General features: G+C 45.0%; 1 protein-coding gene across 7 annotated transcripts in view; it reads left to right on the forward strand.

Moving 5' to 3' along the window:
* The window catches only part of CEP350 (centrosomal protein 350), an 89040-nt gene that overhangs the window by 42585 nt on the left and 21137 nt on the right, over positions 1 to 25318 (forward strand). For 5 of the 7 annotated variants that reach the window (XM_040360230.1, XM_040360233.1, XM_040360232.1 and 2 more), the window contains exons 15-30: positions 949 to 1120; positions 1211 to 1341; positions 1425 to 1588; positions 1844 to 1954; positions 3639 to 3716; positions 4068 to 4162; positions 4425 to 4502; positions 4597 to 4748; positions 6618 to 6778; positions 7167 to 7351; positions 16301 to 16388; positions 16479 to 16625; positions 17970 to 18127; positions 20582 to 20704; positions 20946 to 21139; positions 23728 to 23921. In XM_040360230.1, coding sequence (XP_040216164.1) covers positions 949 to 1120; positions 1211 to 1341; positions 1425 to 1588; positions 1844 to 1954; positions 3639 to 3716; positions 4068 to 4162; positions 4425 to 4502; positions 4597 to 4748; positions 6618 to 6778; positions 7167 to 7351; positions 16301 to 16388; positions 16479 to 16625; positions 17970 to 18127; positions 20582 to 20704; positions 20946 to 21139; positions 23728 to 23921 — 2231 coding nt within the window. The remainder of the gene's footprint in view (positions 1 to 948; positions 1121 to 1210; positions 1342 to 1424; positions 1589 to 1843; positions 1955 to 3638; positions 3717 to 4067; positions 4163 to 4424; positions 4503 to 4596; positions 4749 to 6617; positions 6779 to 7166; positions 7352 to 16300; positions 16389 to 16478; positions 16626 to 17969; positions 18128 to 20581; positions 20705 to 20945; positions 21140 to 23727; positions 23922 to 25318) is intronic. The other 2 variants (XM_040360235.1, XM_040360236.1) reach the window with 1 other exon arrangement.

Consider the following 25318-nt stretch of genomic DNA (forward strand, 5'->3'; position numbering starts at 1 on the left):
CGTTCCCGTGCATTTTAGGTACGGTCCAGTGCGTTTTTAATTTGTTTTATCGCGTTCCAGTGCAGAAAAAAATGTAGCATGTTTTTTTTGTTTTTTTTTTACTGGAACTGCAAGCACTGATGTGAACTATGCCATTGAAAAACCATATAGTCTACTTTCCATGTATTTTTTCAATAAAAAAAAAAAAAAAAACGCACTAGACTGCATGTGGTGTGAACTGGCCCCAAAATTAAGTCAACGGCTACAAATATTTTTTTTTTAAAAGGACACTTAACCTGTCCAGGGATGCAGTGCTGTCCTCACCTGGGCCAGTTGTTTTGCCATTTTTTTTCCTGAAAGAAAGCTGGCCATTACTCCTTATGGCGTTACAGCCAGCTTCCCAGAACCTGTGAAGTGTTTCAGAAGGTCGCAGGGGTAAAGGGCACGTACACTCCGATCGCCTAGGTACCTGCTCTACCGCCCCCTCCAAAAGTGGGAGGGGAGGAAGGAGATGTCAAATTGTAACTTCCCTTTTGGGGTGGAGTTCCACTTTAAGTATCCAAATCATAGACTTAATCTGTATATAGTTGATGATGGTGCACATGAATACATCAAATACCTGCCCCCCCCCCCCCCCCACACACACACACAACAGCCTGTGCGCGTGTGTGTCCTGTAGTGATGTACAAGCCAGGGAGAGAAACTGCAGCAGGAAGAGCAGGTATTCACGGACCAAAGTGTCAAATACTTGCAGAAAAGCAGCAGAGCATAGGACATGAAAAAGGAAGGTATACTTGTTTATCTTTTTCAATATGGCCTTTGCTTAACGGTGTCCCTATAGTTATAAGGTTAATTTAAAGGGGAGTTGTCCTTTTAGTGCCCATAGTACATTTAATTTGCATCTCTCTGCAAACTGAAGGAACTGTATATGTGTTAAAACTTTTTTTTATTTTTTATTCTTTTTTGTAGGGAAGGGCTTTCAGAATGATAACACTCAACTGCCTCTGGATATGATGCAAAACCTATCGGGCTCTGAACACAAAAGCCATGTCAGCAAGCAGGCTCAGTCTGGAAAAGAGCAATCTGCGGGCTCTGAATCTGACAGCACCATGGGTGATCTTTCTTCTCGATCTATTACCAGGTACAGTTTTTGCACAGTTTCCTAATTTTTTTTAGCAGCTTTTTCCAGAGACCGTCTGTGATTAAAATCTATATATTTTATATACGTTAGCCTTATGTCTGATGGAGGACGGAATGATAAAAGTTATCATTCCAGCATAAAAGATACAGCAGGAAAAGCACCCTCACCACCAGCACACTCAGTCACTGCAGCTCCAGGATTAATGGCTGCATCAGGACAAAGTATGTTTTCCTGTTTATCTGAGTTCTGTACTTTGTATCATAGATTGGATATTTTTTTTATTGAATACATGTGTCTTCTGCAGGTGCTATTCGATTTTCCCCTGCTGGATTACAACAGCGCATATCTGCAGAACTAAACTACTTGGGTGCCATGGAGGAATCTGTTAGACAGCTGTGTGATGTGGAGCGTGTCCGGGGAATTTCACTTGCACAGCAAGAAACTGTTTCACTGGCACAGATCCTAAAGGTAAGATCTGACACTGCCTCTCCTACCTAAGGGTTATGCTATGCACTGTTGGCAAATTTTGTGTTATTAAAGCAGGGGACTGTTTTTCCTTTGTTTTGCTTCATTTTCCAGAATTTATTGGGTATGAAAAAATGCAATTGGTTTAGTGGGGCTCATTCATTGTTCTGCTAGGGAGGAAGGCATAAAATACTTTTATTTTATTTTATATATACTCCAAAGCACAAGTTTAGTTTAACTCTACTTTTTGTTTCTTAGTCTCAACAACAACGTCATGAGCAAAGTATGGCTGCTCTGAGACTTCAAGCGGAACAGGAGGCCCAAGCAAGTATGAGGCAGCTGGAGGAGGCACGTCAGCTTGCAGCACAGGTAAGGAAAATCCTATGAATGGGATCTTCCGGGGGAACTGCATCAAGTGTTGAATAGGCTGAAGGTGTGAACCCTTACCTTGTAAAAAACAAGCCATTAAATGTGTGTGTGTATATGTATGTTTGTGATGCATGCGCGCACCCCCCCCCCCCCCCCAACTTAATCATACTGAGAGGAATGTGCTTCTAATCATAGCGTGGTCATTTTGAAACAGGAAAGCAGGGGAACTGGCAGGAATACCAGGGAGTTCACACAAAGCAAGCAATACAAAGAGCAGGATTTTTCATACTTTTTTCTTATACTAGTACATGGTACAACAGACGCATATCAGGAATATGAAATGTTAGGGTGACCGGCCAGCTCTCTCCTCCTGACTGATGTCAGCTGTCAGGCCGAGACCGTAGAGAGCCGGCCGGTCACGTGAGCGCCGATTGGCTCTCTGAAATTGGGTATATAGCTGCATTTTTTTTTTTTTTAAAGGCACAAACATAGGGGCAGATTACATTAATAAGCAGAGAGGATAGTGTGAACTGGCAACTGTGGGTTAACTCCTTTTAAGGCAGCAATTGATGTAAGCTTTCATATAATTATGGTGACAGAGATGCACGTATTTTAAATTGAAGGGAGCAGGAAAGCCCTGCAAAGGGCAATAGAGGAGTTGTGTACATACAGTATATTCAGACTTTTTTATTATAATTTAAATGTTGGTTCACCTTTTACTTTTTCCAAAAAAGCCCTATGCGTTACAGTGTCCTTAACACGTTCTAATTTTGTGCTCTGTATTGCAAATAAATGTTTACTTTTAAAGCTGCTTACAGATAGTAGGACATACTCAGGGTTGGATGTGCATTCCTTGACAGTCATGGACAAGCACTATTGGCTTTGTTCCCTATCTATGTATGCACAATCCATTCTCCAGTACTCTCGCAGAGCTCTGAGCTTTGAAAGAGTGGCTACATGGATGGCGAATGAAGCCGAGAGTATATGCCCTGCAATATGCAGGATGCAGAGTGAAGGAAAATTTATATGAGCATTTTGAAAGGTAAACATTCATTTGCAAAACCGAGCACAGCATATTACTGGATTAAGGACATTGTAATGAATAGGATCATTTTTAGGGAAAGTAAGTAAAGGTGAACTAACCCTTTTTAATTTTAAGCAGATTATTTTAATATAAGCTGCCAATCTGGCCATCAGTAAAATCCAGCAGAAACCTCTATAACCGTGTTGGTATAAAATGATGATAGAATAAAACAAAGCAAGCACCTGAACTGCCCAGAATGTATTTATTAATAAATAACAAATGTCAGTGAAGGTCGAGGCTCATGTGGTGATTGTGTAGCGGCTCTCCTTACTAGGGATTGGTGAATTGATTTGAAAGTCTCGCACATTTTTATTGACCCAAATATACTCTTGCAGGCAAATCTCATGTATTTGCATCAAATAATAACATTGCGTGTACTTTAGTTGGCTATACATTAATTAAAAATATATATATATTTTTTTTAATGATGTACCTATGTCTCTTAATGTAAATCTGAGCTTAAAGGGGTTGTAAACTCATGTTTTTTCACCTTCTATGCATTAAGGTGAAAAACCTTCTGTGGTGCTGCTAATTCTGAAATACAGCTTGAAGTGTTGTAATGTAATTTATCATGTCTAATAATGCTTATTAAACCCACAGACACAGGCAGAAATGCTTCAGCGTTTCCAGAAGACATTAGAAGCATCTGCATCTCAAAATGTGGTCCAGACGCAAGAGGTAGGTGAAGACTTCAAAGTCTCAGCCCATCATCTGGTAGATTTGGTCCATAGATTACAGAGAGCTTTGGTTATCGTACTTCTATTTTTTGTGAGTTATGCACACCCCATTCTTCTCTGGAACTGATCTTTTGTTCCCTCTAGGAGGCAAGAGTCGTCATTATATGAGCCCTCAAATCTGTGAATTTTAAGTTAATTCTTCAATTTCCTTTTATACAGTCCTATGTTCAGTCCTTGCCTCCTTTGTCTAAACTGTATGATTGCACTCCACAAGTACTGTCAATTAAAAGGAAGGAAAAAAACACTTCACCTCTGGCTTCTGTAAGTAATAATATGTCTTCCTTTCCCTTAGACTGTGGACCATGATTACTTGTCTCCTACTAGCTCAGATCCTGCTGCCATCTCTCCCCTTGAACAACAGAAGCGCCAGCGTTCTCGTAGTATTAGGTATCACATTGTTTTTATCTTGTTAAAAAGTGTTTAATATATTGAGTTATACCTTTTTTAAATATAAATATATATTTTATAATAATAATAAAAAAAATAAAAAAACTTTAATTGAATATTTATTTTTGGACATAATTTTGTAGCCGCTTTATTCACATTTTGGCTTGATTATTATGTGCTAGAAAGAAGTTCTTACTTAGTACAGCTAGGTGGATTAGGCTCTTTGTGGATCATGGCTTAGTATTTGTTCTTTTTATGCTAGGAAAAAGGGTTCACGTTCTGCTTCTCCATCATCTCAGCCTCCAAGCAGTGTGTCCAGCTTCAAAGAGAGATCCCCTAGGTATGTAGATCATATACGCTGCTATTACAGAGGGCTGTGTATTTTTCCTGGCTGTGGTAACAAGTGTTCATATTGCTATGTGGGATTTTTGCAGTAGTAGCAGTGAGCAGGACAGTCCACCACCATCATCCATCAAGGAGGAAATCATTAGTCAGAGAGACCTGGAGGAGAGCATCTCTGAAGAGCTACCAATGCCCGAGGGTAGTGCGTTAAAGGGGGACAGCAGCATATCTCTTGATGATAAAGGTTTGTGTAGGTCACGAGAGGAACCTTGCATGTTTTGTGTTAATTAAAGGGTTTGTGTTATCTAGATAAAAATACATATAAGCAGTGTATCTCTGTAGTACATGAGCATTTCCCAATGTTTTATGCCATTAAAAATGCAGAAAGTTCTGAAAAATACCTGATAATCCTACCAAAAATCCTGTGAGCGCTTAACTACCTGTTTATTAGCTTGCCCCTCTTCTGCATTGATTCCTTCCTAGCAAACAACACTGCAGCCTTGACTCCCCAAGAACCTGGCAACACATGTAAGGGAGATCTAGACTTAAAGCAGAGTTCCAGCCTTTTTTTATGTTTGTTAAAAGTCAGCAGCTACAAAAAGCATAGCTGCTGTCTTTTAATAAGCATACACTTACCCTCTCCCCCCTCTCCGCCGGTGCCTCCATCCTAACTGTGGGCACCCAGCCGTTACAGCTTTCGGCTTCACGGCCGGGCACTCACTGTGCATGCATGAGCGGCGCTGCGCTACCTGATTGGACAGGCAATCGCCTACAGGGAGGGGCCGCCGTAGGCGATATGACGTATTGCCTAAGCGGTCCCTTGGCGGAAGAAGGAAGTGGGACAGGAAGTCCCACTCCCCCCCCCCCTCCAAAAAAAATTACATGCCAAATGTGGTATGTAAGGGGGCAACGAGTGGTTAAAGAGGAAGTTCCACTTTTGGGTGGAACTCCGCTTTAAGTGGTATGACTCCAACCATAGAAAATGATACTGGGACATTCTGTTGAGGGAGGGATTTGGGGATACATTTGGGTTATGCCTGGAGATCAACTTTAAACCCTGGTTCACATTGCATCGCTTTGGCATACGATTTGACATGTCAAATCGGCGGCTATTTCTTGCAATGGCAACATCTGAATCAGTGCGACGCCTGGAGTTCAGGCTGACCTGAACTCCATGTACCTCTGTATGGAGCGACGGATGTCAGCGGTGACATGTCTGCTAAATTGACTGATGGAAATCCTATTTTCTATCCGATCCCCCAAAGAGGAGAGCGGGATCTGCACAGTGAGAAACTGATCGATCCCTGTCGAGCAAGCAGAGTCTGTGAAAACGGACATGCATGTGTGAAAAAGCCCTTAAATAGAGAAGTTGGATCCGTTAATTGTCATTTAAATCTGCATCAATTAATTGAATTTTCATTTTTTGCATATGTATGTATGTATATACGGGATGTAGAGCACATGGGCTGTGCTTAACTATTTCTGTGTTGATTGACCAGAAGCACCTCTGAACTTTATGGAAACCTGTGAGTTTCTGCCCATATTGTGTTCAGCAACAAACAACAGGTGTCTTAAAGTAGAAAGATCTAAACTTTAAACCTGCTTCCATCCCCAATCCAAACTATACTAACTACCCTGTAATGGAAAGATGTCTATACTTTCCCATCATGAAGGCGCTATAGTCCAATCAAGTAATCTCCCCAGCGGCCGGCTTCAGTGAAAAGGGGAAATCGTCTACAACAGCTGCAATTCCTATGCCGTGCCATCACCCATAGGCTTATTATGGGGCATCCGTTGTCAGCTGTCCCTCCTCTATACCGAAGACAGTGCTGGGAATTGATCATGTGATTTGGACCAGAGTGCCCTCAGAATAGGTAATATAAGGTAGTTGGTATAGGATTTAGAATGGGCATGGAAGCAAGTTTAATATTCAATAGTATTTGACTTGACGTCTACTTAAGTATGCTGATTTCATTTCATTGATTGTTTATTTAATGACACACCATAATATGACATGTTTCCCTTGGCATACGCCATTATACACAATTTTTTGTCAATGGCAAAAATGTTTTGTTAATTATAGATTTGCAATTTATATTTGTATTTTCCTTAGGTGCCAGCTCAGCAGCTCCTACCAATGAAGAAGGCATTGAGGAATTATCGTTTCGTTCCCTGCTTCCCTCTGAATACCACAGGCGTGGTAGCTTGGAGAGACAGAGAAGTCGGCGACATGAATCTGATGAGGAAAGCACCCCTGATAAGGGGAAACAAGAGGTACAGGTTTGAGAAGTGGTAACTATAATGCCTTTTAGGCCTTGTTCACATGGGTGAACTTAAGCGTACACCCATGTGAAGGCCGGGTTTACATACACAGGTGTTCTCTGTGTGTTCCTGTGCAGGCAGTCTTATTTATGTCAATTGGAACACGACAGGTGCACGGACACAACCACGGTTTCTAATTTGATAGCCGTATGGGTCAGATTCCCAGATGCAAGCAGTGTGTGCATGGATGTCAAATTAAGTATGTGCTGCTGCTGCATCCTAATTGACATGAATGGGACTGCCTGCATGGGGATACATGGAACACCGCTTAAGTATACCTTTTGTGAGCAAGACCCAAATATGTTTCTAGTAATAACGCATGCATATGAATCTTGCACAGGAGCTCAGTGGCCCCTTTTCAAGCGGGCAGGACAGTTTTTGGAAATTCACAATGGAGATGGTACGGCAGTATATGCAAGAAGGAGAAATGCGCTCTGCACACCAGGCTGCTCTTCTTCGCCTGCGTCAAAAAGCACTCAAAGAGAAGACTAAAGCAGAACTTGCTTGGCTGGAACACCAGAAAAGGTAAAACTGAAAGGCTGGACAAGCTTCAGGAGCCAGGTGGTTGGTGCCCATAAATGAGAAAACATGCTCTGTGTCTACAGGCTTTTAGATCAGACAACATTGGCTGATAAAGTGAACGTTACAGACTTTGCCTTTACTGATGTATCTCAGTACTTACAGATATTAATGTAATTATGGTTTTAAAATTTATTTTTGGTAGCATAACTGTAAACCTCTTTTGATCAATAATTTTCATTTTTTTTACTTATTTACTTTTTATTTAAAGGGGTTGTAAAGGTTACAATTTTTCCCCCCTAAATAGATTCCTTTACCTTGGTGCAGTCCTCCTTCACTTGCCTCATCCTTTTTGCTTTTAAATGTCCTTATTTCTTCTGAGAAATGCGCACTTCCTGTTCTTCTGTCTGTAACTCCACACAGTAATGCAAGGCTTTCTCCCTGTTGTGGAGTGTCGTGCTCGACCCCCTCCCTTGAGGGGGCGAGCAGAAGAGTCAGGATGCCCACTAACACACAGCTCCTTTCTCTATCTGCAACGTAGAGAGCGTCCTGACTCATCTGCTCGCCCCCTCAAGGGAGGGGGCGAGCACGACACTTCACACCAGAGAGAAAGCCTCGCATTACTGTGTTGAGTTACAGACAGAAGAACAGGAAGTGAGCATTTCTCAGAAGAAATAAGGACATTTAAAAGCAAGATGGAAGTATGAGGTAAGTGAAGGAGGACTGCACTAGGGTAAAGGAAGCCATTTAGGATTTTTTCTTTTTTTTTACCTTTACGACCCCTTTAAGAACACATTAACCAGTTGATATCTTCTCCTTTGTCACTTTACAAGAGTCAGTAATGTTCTTTTATAGATCCAGAAATGTATAGTCCATGAAATCTCAATGGTCTTGGCAAAAAAAGATACAAGGCAAAGTCATTCTCCAGTAAGGATCTCCATCAATATAGAGCTTAGGGTGATCTGGCATGGGAAGTTGCCTGAATCTGCTTACTTTTATTTATAATCAGTTTGAACATGCACAGTAATACTGTGCACTAGGCTTTCTTACCAATTTATTTGATGGCCAGTACTGTTACCTGGTGCATTATGCAACCCCTCTTCTTGAAGGCTAGAACTTTTAAGTGGACATTACATATCTAAAACCTACTGAAATGTTTTTTTGGCTTAAGGCAAGAATTTGTTTTTTGTTTTGAATCTAACACGTGCTTTAAAGCCCAGGCCCGAGAAAATTTAAAAACTGTGCTGCACTCGCACTGCAAGGGTAAATGACTTGTTTTGTCTAGAATAGAGACAGATGGCGCTTCCCCACACTCCGGCGATGGACTGTCCCTTGGCGCCATCACATCTAATGCAGGGCTATGGGGCCCTGCTTTGGTCTTGATGACGTCCGCATCCTGGAGCACAGGGGAGGAGAGGCTGCAGGGACGGGTCTATAGCCTGGTACACACGATCAGATTTCCCACGGGACAAAACGTAGGACTTTTGTTCGAAGGGCGTTGGCCGTGAACTTGTCTTGCATACAAACGGCAAAGAATTGCCGGCTAACGAACATGAAATTACGTGTTTTTTCAGCTCTTTAACGGCACCCTTTGGGCAACTTCTGCTAATGTCATGGTATGGTTAGCATTACTTCTGAGCATGCATGTTTGTACTTTGGATTTTTTTCCGAAAGACTTATGTACACACGATTGGATAATCCGACAACACACATTTTGTTGTCGGAAAATTGTAAACATGTTATCCCACATTTGTTGGTGGAAAATCTCCGACAGCAATTGTCCGATGGGGCGTACAAATGGTCGAATTTTCCGACAACAGCCTGTCATCACACAATTATCTGCGGCAGGAGCAGTGATCGGGTAAGTAAATTTTCATTTTTCGTCCCCCCAGGCCTAAATGAGCAGTTAACCCTTGCAGTTGGCTTTAAAGGGGTTGTAAAGGATTTATTTTTTTCCCCTAAATAGCTTCCTTTACCTTAGTGCAGTCCTCCTTCACTTACCTCATCCCTCCATTTTGCTTTTAAATGTCCTTATTCCTTCTGAGAAATCCTCACTTCCTGTTCTTCTGTCTGCAACTCCACACAGTAATGCGAGGCTTTCTCCCTGGTGTGGAGAAAGCCTCTCGAGGGGGGAGGGGCCGAGCAGGAGTGTCAGGACGCCCACTAACACACAGCTCCTTTCTCTATCTGCAAATTAGATGGCGTCCTGATCCTCCTGCTCGCCCCCTCCCCCCTCAAGAGGCTTTCTCCACACCAGGAAGAAAGCCTCGCATTACTGTGTGGAGTTAGACAGAAGAACAGGAAGTGAGGATTTCTCAGAAGAAATAAGGACATTTTTTTCCATCAAAAAGGTTTTTATTGAGCAAAATTACAATTTACAGGGCATGTAGAAGTTGTGCAGTCATAACATACAACAAGTATTCGCTGACAGAGTACAAGCTTAGGTATGTGACTATAGGTGCCATAGGGTACAATAACATTCAGTCCTAGCCTTCCCGCGATGCGGGCGCAGCGCAGTTGGGTTAGTGATCCTTCAACCCGTGCCCCTCCCGTTCTCCCCTGCCTTTTCGCGAGTTCAGTGGTTCCCTGATCATAACATCCCTACCGGGAGCAGGTTGCAGATGAGTTTAGCCATTTTCCCCATATTTTTTCATATTTGGCCACACAGCCCCTATGTGAATACACTAGTTTCTTATAGGGCAGCGTGCTGTTTACTTCTGCCAACCAGTGGGACAGCTCTGGGGGTTCCGACCTCATCCATACCCGTGCTATAACTTTTCGGGCTACAAATAGTGTCTCGTGCAGAAAGATTTTGAGAAATTTATTGATTTCCGTGTCTGGAAAAATGCCCAGAAGGCATATCTTGGGCTGTAGCGTAATGGGGGATCCCATTTTGTCATGGAGGAATCTCACGACCTGCTCCCAGAAAGCCTGGACCTTGGTACACTGCCATATTAGATGGTAGAAGGTGCCCGTTTCGCGGTTGCACATTGGGCATGCGTCGGAGAAATCTCTCCTATACTTAGAGATCCTAAGGGGTGTGAGGTAGGCCCTGTTAATGATGAAAGTTTGCGTAAGTCGATCTGTCAGTTTCGGGGATACCAGTTTGCATGCGTCTAGAGCGTCGCTCCATTCGTCGTCCTCCATTGGGCCCACCTCCGCTTCCCACTTGGGCTTTAGGGCGTATGCCGCCGCCGTCGCCCCTGGGAGCGTGATCATAGTGTGGAATTGGGTGATTAGCTTTTTGGGGTCGGGATACTTGACAGCAGCCATGAGGGGGTTATCGGCGAGGGCTAAGTCGTCTTGGGGGAATTGAGCCCTAAAGGCGTGCCGCAGTTGGGCATATCGGAATATCATGTGGTCTGGCAGGTTATACTCATATTGTAACACCGGGAAGGGTTTCAGCTTTCCGCTCCTGGTGGCATGGGACAAATAGTAGATTCCCCTAGCGCTCCAGACCTCAGTGTCTTGAATGCGCTCCAGCTCCAGTAAGGCGGGGTTGTGCCACATGGAGGTGTAGCCATGTAGGGGCGGTATGTTTAATCTGTCTGACACTATATTCCACACCCTCCTATAGTGATAGAGCAAAGAATGTCTTCCCTCTGCTATCCGTGACCCTCCCGCTATTGCCACTAGGGGATCGCCTAGTGATTGAGTCCATGTTGGGCAGAGCAGGCGAAGGAACCTGGTTCTGTCAACTTTGTCCACATGGAAAAGTTGTGACAGTTGGGCAGCCAGATAATATGCGTTTAGATCGGGTAGCGCCAGTCCGGCCAAGTCAGTTGGGTTTTTCAGTCTGTGCCAAGGGAGTTTGTCTCGCGGTGCCCCACACAAATGGCTTTAGGATAGTTTCCATAAGTTTGAAGCACCTGAGCACAATGTATATCGGCGAGTGCCACACTATGTAGAGGATCTTGGGCAGCAGGACCATCTTTATTAAATTCACTCGGCCCGAGACTCCTAGCGGGAGTCTGGTCCAGGCTTGCGTTTTGGACTTTAGCATGTCATACAAAGGCGTGACATTTAGCTTAATGTAATCTGCAGGGTCCCTGGTAGTACGAATCCCTAAATATTTAATGTCAGCCACTCTCTGTAGTGGAAGAAGGGCCCCGTCTCTGGTCTCTGGGTAGCTGTCAAGTGGAAGTATTTGGGATTTGTCCCAGTTGATCCTGAGCCCCGAGAAAGCTCCGAAGCGCTCTATCAGGGTCAGGGACAGTGAAAGGGAGTCCGTGGAGTCGTCCAGGTATAAAAGTGTGTCGTCTGCGTATGTGCTTATTCTTTCCTCCACATCACCTCTCCGCAGGCCCGTTATGCCTGGGTGCGAACGTATGGCGATTGCCAACGGCTCTGCCGCCAGGGCATACAGCAGCGGCGACAGGGGACAGCCCTGCCTTGTGCCACGCCGCAGGGGGAACCGACTCGAGGGCCATCCGTTGGCTAGTACTCTTGCCACCGGGGGCCTGATAAAGGAGTTTCACCCAGTGGATGAATCTGGGGCCTATCCCAAATTTAGTGAGGCATGTCCATAGGTACCTCCACTCCACCGAGTCGAATGCCTTGGCGGTGTCTAGTGTGACGATAACTCTAGCCCCCGGGTTGTCGTGTCTGGCCTGAAGATTGATGAACAATCTCCTAAGGTTGAAAGAGGTATTCCGGCCAGGCATGAAGCCTGCCTGGTCGGCGTGCACAAGGGAGAGGATCACGGTGTTGAGGCGAGCTGAGAGCACCTTGGCCAAGATTTTTATATCTACTTGTAAGAGGGAGATGGGGCGATATGACTCTGGTTGGTGAGGGTCCTTGCCTGGTTTAGGAATTAATACTATGGTGGCTTCCCTCATTGAGGGCGGGAGTTCAGAGTCATCGAAGATGGATTTGTATAGGGCAAGAAGCCTAGGGACCAGCGTTTCCGCGTATGTGGAGTAGAATTCGGCTGGCAAGCCATCCGAACCTGGGGCTTTGGACTTAGGGAGGCCAGCGATAGCAGCGGATATTTCCTCTGCCGTTAGTGGCTCCTCAAGTGTTTGGGCCTGCTGCATAGTCAGTCGTGGAATCTGGAGGTTAGCTAGGAAGTCTTCCGACAGGGAGTCGGTGGCTGGGGCTACTGTGTCGTACAGAGAGGAGAAGAAGTCGTGGAACCTACTAGCCACTTTCTCTGGGTCAGCTATCAGATCTCCGGCTGGAGAGCGCAGGGAAATCACCACTGGGGGTCTTTCCTCGCAGTGTACCAAATAGGCAAGTAACTTTCCCGCTCTCTCCCCGTGTTCGAACGTCCGCTGTCTGAGAAAGAAGAGTTTGCGCTTCGATCTCTCGTAATGTAATTGGTCTGCCGCCCTAGTGCAGAGCAGTAGCTCCGCAGCAAGGTCAGCGGTCGGGTTGGCAGTGTATTCTCTCTCTTTGGCTATCACAAGTTCCGTGGCTCTGTCCAATGTCTCCGCCGCAGTGGCTTTAAGGGAGTTGATGCGGGATGAGAGTATCATGCGGGCGTGGATTTTAAAGGCCTCCCAAACTGCCCGGGGGGACGCAGACCCAGAGTTATCAGTGAAATAATGTTCCCACTCCGTGGCTAGGTTCGCGTCCTCCGGGAGCAGGGTTAGCCAGAATGGGTTTAACCGCCAGGAGGGTGGCGGGCGAGCCCGGGGCAGTGACAGTTCCGTCCAGCATGGGCAGTGATCGGAGAGGGACCGAGGGGAAAAACCTGAGTCCCTCACTCTAGGGAGAAGCTTTTTAGATACTAATATCAAGTCTATGCGGGACATTGAGTGGTGGGAGGTCGAGAAGCATGTGTACGCCCGGTCTGTGGGGTGCCCGTATCTCCATGTATCGACTAGGTTGAAATCCGCGAGAAGTCTCGCAAATCTAGTAGGGCGCGATTCCGCAGGTGCGGCCTGCTCTCTGGCCATTCTGTCTAGTGAGGGGTCTAGGACCGTATTAAAGTCTCCCAGCCAGATTGCCGGTGTGTCGGGGTGTAGGGCCATAAAGTCAAATCCTGAGACTACTATAGTGGACTGAAATGGGGGTGGAACATAGAAAGCCATAAGGAGGACCTGGTCCCCATACAGTTTAGCTTTTAGGAAGACATACCTGCCCTGCGGGTCTATCGCTGAATCCTGGAGTTCGAAGTGTGCCGTTTTAGCGATTAGTACAGAGACTCCTCTGGAGTGGGAGGTATGGACAGAATGAAAGTCCCAGCCCACCCATGGCCGCTTGAGCGTCCGTTGGGCAAGGCCCTCCGCGTGTGTTTCGACTAGGACTACAACATCTGCTCTCTGTTTTTTGAGGATTGCAAATATTGCAGATCGCTTAATCGAGTCCCTCATCCCTCGGACATTCCAAGTTAGTAGTTTTAGTGTGGCCATGGGATATACCAGGGTAGGCTATGAACTCCAGGATTCTGGCCACATTTGATTGCACACCGCTTAACCCCATGCCCACCACTGTGCACATCCCTACATGCCAACAATCTATGCACATTTTGCTCAGGTGAAATATCAAACAATAGAAAATCATTTACAACCCAGAACTTTTGCATCCCTCTCTCCCCCCACCCCGCCCTGCACTTTCCCCAACTGGTGCGGGCTTGAACCCTCAACTGCCAACATGGCGAGAGCAGCACCCTTTGCAAAATAACAGGTAACAGTCTAGCTAACCAGAATACACTCTGGGAGACCACCTGCACGATCCCGGGTGTTACCCAGCCGGGCCACCCTGGGTGGAACCGCGCTGAGGTGTTCCCCAAAGGACTGTAGTGGGTTGCTGCTAGTGGGGCGGAATTCCGCTGCGTGCACAAGCACGGTCCAGGACCTGACACGCTGTCCAGTGCGTGTCCTTGCAGTGTGCCTCCCTCCGCCGGTAGAGGGAGAATGGAAGTCAGTGGAAATCAGGAGGAGGATTATGAAAAAGTATAAAATAATAAAAAATGGAAAAAAAATCCAGGGAGAGAACAAAGGAGAAAAAAGAAAAGAAGGGGTGAGAGATACCCATGGAGATTTTCAATGACATCGGATCGTAGGTAGAGCAGGCCGGTATTCAGAGGTGTGGGAACGAATATTTATCCCCCCGCTCGGCCCAGCACGCTGTTCGTTCTCTCAGGTACAATCCAGCCAGGTGAACAGTACAGGGTTCCGGATCTCTATGTGCTGTATGGGCCACCTAGGTGACGCAGGGGCTCCAAGTATCAAAGAGCAATGTCTGGATGCGGTCTGGAGCCCTCTGCCTTCCGTTTTAGGGGGGAGAGGACCGCAAATCGAAGGCGGCCATGTGGGGGAAGGTGCGGCAAGGTTGGGTACACTATAGTGGATGTTCTGAGGGAGGGATGGGGGGGAGATCTTCCCACACATAAGGACAGCTGAGGGCCGCGATATCACTGGTGAGGTGGCCAAAATCAATAGTTCAGGGCCTATGTGCCATTATCTGCAGTGTACCGGGGGACAGGGAGAACTGGTTACTTATCTGCGTCTGTCTTGCCGCTCCATCCAGGCCAGCACCTCCTCCGGATCGTCAAAGAAGTAGGCCCGGTCCTCACCTTCCACGCGGAGACGGGCCGGGAACAGCATGGCATATTTCACATGTTTGATCCGCAGGCGCCGCTTGGCCTCCATGAAGGTCTTCCTCCTGCGTTGAACTTCGGCTGAAAAGTCCGGATACGCGGCCACCATCTTGTTGTCAAAGGGGATGTTGCCTCTCTCCCTGCTCAGCCGGAGGATGACATCTCTGTCTCTGTAATTTAGGAATTTGGCAATGAACGTGCGGGGGGGCGCCCCGGGTGGTGGCTGCCTGCCCGACATACGATGGGCCCGTTCTACCGCGAACATGGGGGAGAAGGCCTCTCTGCCATATGTATCCCTAAGCAATTTTTCCAGGAAGTCCTGCGGATCTCTCCCCTCCACCCCCTCCGGGAGACCGACGAACCTTAAGTTGCACCTGCGACTTCTGTTCTCGAGGTCGTCTTGCTTCTGTAGGAGCTGGTTGATTTGCAGCTGCATGGCCTCTGAGGATTGCTGGATGGGGGGGAGGGAGTCCTCTACCGTGCCCAATCTCACCTCCGCCTCGGACACTCTCTCTCTCAGCCTCTGCATATCTTGGCGCACCAGCGAGATGTCCACCTTCACCTCCTCGATCTTTGCCGTGAGGGTGGTTTGGCAAGTCGCCACAGCCTCTTGGCAGGATGTAATAGCCAGCAAAACCTTGGCTATGTCCGCTCCAACCGTGGCGTCCTCCGACCTCGTGGCGCCGCCATCTTGCGCCGGGGGGTCCTTCTCCTGGCGGAGGTACTGGTCGATTTTCGGACCGGCCGATTTGCTTGCCTTCGGTGGGGCCATGATTGCCGTAGTGTCCGGGGTCTGCTGAGGCGGTTTGGTGTGGAAAATCTCGGGTATGTGTGCAGGATAAGGCGAATAGGATAAACGGCCGGCGGAGCTCTGCAGACTAGCGTCCTATCCCATGTCGCTCCAGGCCACGCCCCCGAAATAAGGACATTTAAAAGCAAAATCTAAGGATGAGGTAAGTGAAGGAGGACTGCACTAAGGTAAAGGGAGCTATTTTTAGGGATTTTTTTTTTTTTTTTTTTTTTACCTTTACAACCCCTTTTAAAGTCTATTTTAATAGTTTGAGCTCTTTCTGTAAACTACAGTGGTGTTGGCTGGCAGAAGGCAATGATGGGAACTGGACATCCTGCATTCTACCCTCTCATTAAAGTGTATTTATTTCCAAAACTTTTTTTTTGAATGGCAGATTCCCTGTCAGGTTTTACTGCCATCTGGTGCTCCATTAGAGAGATTTCCTCTTAATTACCATTGCAGGGGACAAACCTTTTCACCAGACAGGAAGTAAGGGGAGTCTCCGCATATATTGGAACTACCAATGAATCCTAATATTCAAAGTAAATCATAATTCACCACATCTGATTTTATATGAACACCATTATGACCTTTCTTATTATTTGCATGTGTCTTTCAGAAATTTGCGTGACAAGGGAGAGGATGACAAAATGCCACCATTGAAGAAAAGACAAAGAGGTCTTTTATTAAGACTCCAGCAGGAACAGGTATGTTTAATAAAAGACCACCTAAATCCTAGATTGATATTTTATTTTTATTTTTTTATTAACCATCTCTTATTCAAATTTTTGGTTTAGACGGAAATCAAGCGCTTGCAGGAAGCAAACAAAGCAGCTCGCCGGGAAAGGCAACTTATCTTGAAACAGCAAGAAGAAATTCAGCGTATCCAGAACAGCACACTGCGGCTGCAAGAGAAGCTCAAATCTGCAGAGAGTGGTCAGCTGGTGTGTAGCTCTTTTGGCTTTTTTTTATTTATTTTTTACTGTATGCATAGTCAGATGGTACATTATAAGACAGATTAGACAGAATATGTCTGCTCTACAGTAGGTACTTTTTATTTATTTATTTTATTATTATTTTTTCTCTGGTCATTTTGACCTTTGCAAAAAATTTAGGCGCAAACCCATATTTTGCTTTTAGAATATCCTTTCCAAAGTTAAAGGAGAAGTGGGGCCAAAAGTATCCTCTTGGGTCACAGGAGTGCACTTGCTTCTGCACTCCTCTGACCCAGAATCAGCTGACTTGATGGTCACGACTCTGTGCTCCCTGAAGACCAAGAACCAAGCGATTTAGTGGCCTTTGATCGCTCAGTTCAATGGGGCGACATATGCATGCAGTGAGTATGATTTGAATGATTGATTTGTTTTTTTGTTTTTTTCAAAACCCACATTTCTCTTTTTCTTTTTTCTTTAACGTTTGGAAGATATTTGTATATATATCTGTATGGAGTTTGCAGGTTCTGGTGTTTTTTGCATCTGTTTCTTCTGGTTTATCCGGTTTCCTCCCACCCTTCATAGACACGCTGTTGGGTAAATTGGCTTCCTTGCCATTGGCCCCAACAGCTGATAACGTTTTTTGAGTCCTAAGGAAAAAAGTACTATAGAAATATAAATTAATCATTCCACTTTCATTATGTTCTACTGATATATCAGTTTTTTTTTTTTTATCTCTGCTGAAAACACACAGCTTAGAATATTAGAACTATAGGCAAACCATTTTATTTTTTCATTTTTGGTTAAAGTGATCAACTGTTTTATAAACCCCTGCCACTGTCTCCTGCAGACAGGCTGGGAAAGAGCTAAGTCACATGACAGCTGTGTTTAGGTTAGGGAAGGGTCCTTTATTTTAATAAAAAAATGTATTAATTATTATAGTGCCATCATCCGTATACAGAACCAGAAGAGAAAACATAAATTATACAGTGTGTGTTTAGTATCACTGTTAATGGTCAGATAAGAACTATGAAACGGTGCTTAAACCTGCTTCTTTGTAAGTGCGATTTTATTTATTAGAGTAGCTTTATCTGAACTGTCATGTGTTCTCTATTTGGGTTTTTATTTTGTGCTTGTATTTATGGTCTTTGAATATCCTCAGAGCTGTCGTGGTACCATTGGTACATGAAGATTTGATAGGCATTAATTACAGCTCTAGGTAAACCTTTGGCACTGCAGGAAGGGTATTCACTCTGTAATACACACAAAGTTCTCTTTTAACTGTACAAAGAAGTGATACATGTTAGTATAACACAGGATTATTTGTGTGAATCCAATTATTTTTTTCTTGTGCAGGAACAGCCCAGTGAAGGGGATGTTAGACTCAGTCCATCATCAAGCCGCATTCCTTCTGATGCGGAGAGCCGGAGCCACTCTCCTGTGTCAGTCTCTGGTAGTGAGACCAGCAGTATCATGCAGAAGCTCCGCAAAATGCACAGTCACATGGATGCCAAGTAACTATAGCTCCTTGTATTTTCTGATCAGCACATATATCATTACTGATCTATTGTTCTTTCTCTACTATCGCCATTGCATAACAAGAAAGTTTACATCTGAATGTATGCCTGATGTCTCCAACCATCTTTTTTAGACATTGTAATTTTCTATTTGCTCAGCTTTTTCCATTAACTTTGAGGAAACTCCATGTAAAAACAAATTTGTCAGTGTAAAACTGTTAATTGTGAACAAATGCATTACAATCGTCCTCAGACTTCCAAGACCAGTGTCTGGGACACAGGCAAACTACCAGTTGTGTTTTACTGAAAGGAAAACAATGGAGTTGCCATTTAAAAAGTTATCCCGCGTTGTTGTTTTAAAATTTGTAGTCAGCATGTGTCTGCCACATTGATTACTTGTTTTTCTGTGTCTCTGATTTGTTTAGTGTTTTATAGTTTATCATTTGCTTGTCATTAAATCTAAAATGTAATTTTATTCTGTTTTATTCTAGTTAAGGAAATTGGTCCCCCTAAGTGCCTTCATGTATATTTTTAGTTTTGTATTCTAGTGCCTCTTTATTCCCCAGAATTTACCTTTAACATGGGGCACGGCTGGACTGGGACAGAAATTTGGCCCTGGACTTCATCCAGACTGGCCCCCTTAAATTTTGAGTGTCCCATCAGCAGCCCCCTTACATCAGCGTGTCGCATCAGCAGCCCCCTTTACATCAGCGTGTCCCATCAGCAGCCCCTTTACATCAGCGTGTCCCATCAGCAGCCCCTTTACATCAACGTGTCCCATCAGCAGCCCCTTTACATCAGCGTGTCCCATCAGCAGCCCCTTTACATCAGCGTGTCCCATCGGCAGCCCTTTTACATCAGCGTGTCCCATCAGCAGCCCCTTTACATCAGCGTGTCCCATCAGCAGCCCCTTTACATCAGCGTGTCCCATCGGCAGCCCCTTTACATCAGCGTGTCCCATCGGCAGCCCTTTTACATCAGCGTGTCCCATCAGCAGCCCCTTTACATCAGCGTGTCCCATCAGCAGCCCCTTTACATCAGCGTGTCCCATCAGCAGCCCCTTTACATCAGCGTGTCCCATCAGCAGCCCCTTTTCATCAGTGTGTCTCATCAGCAGCCCCTTTTCATCAGTGTGTCTCATCAGCAGCCCCCTTACACCGGCGTGTCCCATCGGCAGCCCCCTTACACCGGCGTGTCCCATCGGCAGCCCCCTTGCATCAGCGTGTCCCATCGGCAGCCCCCTTACACCGGCGTGTCCCATCGGCAGCCCCCTTACACCGGCGTGTCCCATCGGCAGCCCCCTTGCATCAGCGTGTCCCATCGGCAGCCCTCTTACATCAGCGTGTCCCATCGGCAGCCCTCTTACATCAGCGTGTCCCATCGGCAGCCCCCTTACATCAGCGTGTCCCATCAGCGGCCCCCTTACATCAGCGTGTCCCATCGGCAGCCACCCTACATCAGCGTGTCCCATCGGCAGCCCCTTATATCAGCGTGTCCCCCCTCGCCTCCCCCTCCCACATTTACTAACCGTTCCGAAGGCAGCTTCTCTTCTTCCTCTTTCCAGTCATGTGATAAGGGGAGAGAGGAAGCCAGCTGTCTATCTTCCCCTGCAGGCTGGAGGGAGCAAAAAGCCTAATCCTCTGTCTCCAGCAAGTGACGGAAGCTGCTCCTCCTGACAAAATGAAATTGCGATCACTCGCTGTCAGAGAGGAGCGGCTCCAGGACTCCACATGACCGACCCACTGAGCCATCGGCCCACCGGGAAACTCTCGGTAGTCCTGTTGGCCAGTACATGCCTAACATGGGGTATGCACTTCAAAACTGAACAAATACCCATCCTCCAAGTTTAATGCTTATTTATCTTTCATTGAAACAATCCCAAGATACCTGTGATAACATAAAAATGGCCTAGTCTTTCTGATTGGGGGAAAAAAATAATATTTTGCAAGATCTCTACAATGCTTTCTCCCAGTGAAACTCTTGAATTGACCTTTATTTGATTTTCAGTCCCCCAAGGAGCGTGCCAGAAAAGTCAGAACTTGCACGGAACACTAGCTGGGTTTAGAAAGATCACAGGGTGCCAGGAAACACTACAATACAATTCTAAAAGTATACAGCAGACAACTTTGGGTGACTTTCACAAAATAAATTCCAAGTTTTAGTTTTAATGACAAGTATATTATATGCTCAGAAATTTCTACCTGCTTATTTATCATGCCATGTTTTTCATTCTGCACTGTTCCTTTGTTTTCAAACCTTATCCCTGATCTTTTCATGATTCTTTCTCACCTTAAATAATTAGATCTTTGTAACTTCCTTGCCTCTATCAATTGCACTCTGCTTGGCATCCTCCAGGATCCCCGCTGTGGTCCTGTCCTTGCAGACCTTCGGCTGTTCCACTCTGTTGTTCTGTGTCACTCTCTTGGTAAACTCTTGCTCCTTTTCTTGTAGAGACATCTGCCCTGTTCACTGCTTCTTCTCTGTCTTTACGCCCCAGCACTGGGCCTCTCTCAGTGTGTGCTTTCCCAAACTTCACCCCAAATTCCAGCTCTATATCTGCCGCCAGCTGCTCAGGTAACGGCACTGCTCCCTCTGCTCCCTGCACTGTGTGAGGGGGGTAGGGAGGTGCTATAGTGGTAATGAATCCTGGGGGCATGACCGTGTGCTGTTGGGGGGGCTAGTGAAGGCAGAGCATGCGGATGTTGTGTCTCCTACCTCCTCCTTCCTCTGCTTGCTCTTCCCTCATCCCTCCCTATCCTGGGTGAGTTGTGTCTTTTAGAGTAGCCATGGGTCTAACTCCAAAATCTTTCCTTAGATTCTTAACAAAGCGGGAACAACAGCTGGTGCAGAGGAGGTTGCATGCACAGGAGCTTCTGGAGTGGAAAAGGAGACTGGATGCTGAAGAGCTGGAAATTAGACGCATTGAGAAGCAGGCACTGGCTGCTTGGGAGAAACCAAGGGCTAAAACCACAAGTCAGAGCACTGAGGGAGAAGAGACTGTGCATGACGGTGAGCGATCCATGTATTGATGCATTGTGTTGCATTGAATTAGAATCTCTTGTGTGTGATCTGTATATGTCATCTATGCTTTTTAAAGCACACCTGTCAGGAAAGGAACATGAGGGGTTGGCAATCGTGGAACTCCAACTGTTTTTGAGCTACAAGTCCCTTGAGGCATTGCAAGACTGATCGCAAAGGGCATGATGAGATTTGTAGTTTAACTACAGTTGGAGTGTCCAGGTTGAGTACCCCTGCTGTAGATCTTTTTAAAATGCTAGTTTACTGGCCGTTCTATATACTTCCTGAATCGCTGACCTGGAACACCCATGTACATAAGAGAAATGTTCAAACTCCTTATTTGCATCCTTGTTCTATGTCAGCAACTCAGATAATTTAAATGACACTCTTATGACAATCGCAAAGACTGCAAGTGCTGAACTCTTTTTGAAAATGTTAGTTTTCTGGCTGTCGTGCCTGACTTCAGTGCAGACTGAATCATTGACCTGCAAAGTTTATTTACAACATGCATTATCAAAGGAGGCCAGACCTTCAAAATATCTCTCATGACAGTCAATTTAGGCAAAGGGTCAGCATGGCAGCTGGGACGGCTAGCACTTTCAGGAGGGGTCCACGGTACAGCTTATATGTTTCAAGACGGGTGTCTACTAACTTTTGTTTATTATAGTAATACACATTATTTTAGGTTTTTATTTACACTTGTTTGATTTACTGGGATTTATTTGTTTTTAACCACTTCCTTACTGGGCACATATACCCCTTCCTGACCAGGTGAAATTTCAGCTTGTGGCACTGCGTCACTTGAACTGACAATTGCGCGGTCGTGCAACGTGGCTCCCAAACAAAATTGACGTCCTTTTTTCCCCACAAATAGAGCTTTCTTTTGGTGGTATTTGATCGCCTCTGCGGTTTTTATTTTTTGCGCTATAAACAAAAATAGAGCGACAATTTTGAAAAAAAAAAAAACAATATTTTTTACTTGTTGCTATAATAAATAGCCCAATTTTTTTTAAAAAACATTTTTTTCCTCAGTCTAGGCGATACGTATTCTTCTACATATTTTTGGGAAAAAAAAAAAATCGCAAGACGCGTCTGGTTTGCGCAAAAGTTATTGCGCTTACAAAATAGGGGACAGAATTATTATTTTTTTTTTTTACTACTAATGGCGGCGATCAGCATTTTTTTCGTGACTGCGACATTATGGCGGACACTTTTGACACATTTTTGGCGCCATTCACATTTATACAGCGATCAGTGCTATAAATATGCACTAATTACTGTATAAATGTGACTGGCATTGAAGGGGTTAACACTAGGGGGTGAGGAAGGGGTTAAATGTGTACCCTAAATTGTGTTCTAACTGTAGGTGGAGGGGGGTGACCGATCTATGTCCCTATGTACAAGAGACACAGACACAGATCGTTCTCCTCTCTCCCCTGACAGGACATGGATCTCTGTGTTTACACACAGAGCTCCACGTCTTGTCACGGCCGCCAGGCACTCGCATCGGCATCTCAGCGATGCGGCGAGCACGCGCGCACCCGCGCCGCTGGATGCACACGCAGGCCGTAAAAACACGGCCAGTTAGAGATTCAGAACCACCCCGCGGCCGTATAAAGTCGTACGGCCGTCGGGTAGTGGTTAAAAACCTCTTTCAACTTCTACTATACTTTTAAAGCGGTTGTATACCTGCAAAAAAAAAACAACCTTTAGGGCAAAGGCATAATGAGCTAGTATGCAATGCATACTAGCTCATTATGAAATACTTGCCTTAGAACAAAGCGCCGGCATCACCTCTTGGTCACTGCTGAGGGAGGTGATATGTTCCCTCTGTGTTTCTTTCGGATTTGCGGCTCCGGAACTCTAAGTGGCCAGAGCCGCGATGACGTCACTCCCGCACATGAGAGCGTGAGTCCTCTTTCTGGCAAGGAGCTCTGATTTCCTGGCAGCACCTGCCGGACATTCAGAGCGCATGCTCCGCTGACATCAGCAGCTGCATGCAAGGTGAATATCTCCAGAACCCTACAGGTTTAGGAAATGTTCATTTCATTTTACCTGCAGATAAGCCTTTATTATAGCCTTACCTGTAGGTAAAAATGTGAAAGCGGGGCATACAACTGCTTTAATCACATCAATGCCAAAGCCGTTTTTGCACACATTTAAAACCATTATTTTATGCCTGAAGTTTAGTTATAACCCCCCAAACATTCTATATTTTCTGAAAGATAACGTCCTGGAGAATAAGTTAGTGGCAGTTCCAATTTTTTATGTCATGCAATTTTACTTCAAATGGTTTATCAAATGCAGATTTTCTGTAAAATAACTAATCTAAAAGTCAACGGTAAGCTTGTGAGATATACACCCCTTACTGCTGCAAATGTATGTTATACATCGGTGGCAGTAAAATGTTTGCACGTTCCTTTTTATTATCAGACCTGCTAAATTCATAATCCAACAACAGGCCTCACCTCACAACTTCACCCTATAAAGTGTACCAATAATAAATTGAAAAGAAAATGCATTCTCCCTTGTGTCACTACAATAAGACACGTTAATTTTGAGGAGTTTTCTTTCTGTAGAGAAGAGGAGCCGGGAGGCCTCACCAACTCCAGCGAGCCCTGCAATACACACAAGCACCTCTTTAAGTCCTCCACCAGAATATTTATCCTCGGAGAGCATCGAACCATCAACCATTGCTGAACAGATTCATGAGCAGAGTGGGGAACATAGCAGCATCTCTGAAGATCTGGTCTTGTCTGCTTTTAGCAAGAAGGTAATTGCATACAACAAAACATAATAAGTATGTTCTGTTCAGATAAACCTAGATTGAAGTGTTAAATCCAAAACGAATACAAGAAAGAGAGTCACCGCTCTAGGTGGGTCTACTATATGGTCACACGTTTAAAACAGGATTCCAAGGGTGCTGGCAGTGAACAGGGGAACAGCCGACGTTTCGCACAAGATTAGTGCTTATTCATGGCTAGCTATGGTTAGCCATGAATAAGCTTTAATCTTGTGCGAAACGTCGGCTGTTCCCCTGTCCCTGTTTTATGATTTGGTGATGTATTTGCTGTTTATTTAAATAAAAGACAACCTGCACGTTTTTTTTGGAGTGCGGCTATCCATCTTTCATCTACTTTTCTAGATTGAAGTGTTGCCCTGAATACTAGTGTACCGATTAATTTCCAAGCATGTAGTGAGAGCAGCTTTCTGTATACATGTGAGCCAGTAGAGGTCACTGCAGTAGTGATGCAAGAAAAAAGACAATCAAGAAATGAAAGCATTAGTTAAGTTTTTAATACATCCAGCTGATTTTATTTTGCCAAAGTTACAATCACAGGAACAGCCAGTGCATTTTTTTGGGGCTCACCAGTTCCCCTTCATCCAGGCTCATAGTGGAAGAACTAAAGACCATGTGGCACACCGGATTGGGATGATATGGGTGAAAGCTGGTAGGTTGATTGGCTCCTTTCTAAATTGGCCCTAGTATGTATAGATGTGAGTTCGAGACTTTAGTTCTTGCCCTCAAGGAGCTTATAATCTAATGTGAATGTACAATATATATGTAAAATGCCGTGAAAATTGTCAGCGCTATATAAATGCCTGTAATGAATAAAAGCAAGGGCAGGAAGGTTCATTCATGGCTCTGGTCAGACTTGTATGCCCCCCATACGCTAGCTATTATTTTACCACATAAAAAACAAACATGCATTTGGACTAAATGACAATAAGTAAACAAATACTAAACTCAATAAGCAATTTTGTTTTTTTATTATTATTATTATTATTATTATTATTATTATTATTAGTTTTCTATGATACTTATGAAAACCTCATGTTAAAATGTGTTGGTATTTTTCCATATATTACCTTTTTGTATTAGTCTCCTCTCTACAGCAGTTTTCTCAGCCCCTCCAGACCCCCTTTCACATTACAGACCAATCTCTCCCTCCCCTCCTTTATATCACAGATCACGTTCACATCTGTCGTCCCTCCCCCCCACAATCCCCACCTTACACCAGTCCCCTTCACAATAGTAATATTGGTGCAAAAAAGGTGCTGTAGTGCTCAGTGTCCCATGGGTGTCAGACAGTGCATCCACCTTCTGGGGGAAGGCAACGATCCGCACTCACCGGATATGTTGGACGCCTTCACCATACATTGATTCAA

The sequence above is a fragment of the Rana temporaria genome, chromosome 7 (genome assembly GCF_905171775.1).
Source record: "Rana temporaria chromosome 7, aRanTem1.1, whole genome shotgun sequence".
In the NCBI taxonomy this organism is placed as follows: Eukaryota; Metazoa; Chordata; class Amphibia; order Anura; family Ranidae; genus Rana; species Rana temporaria.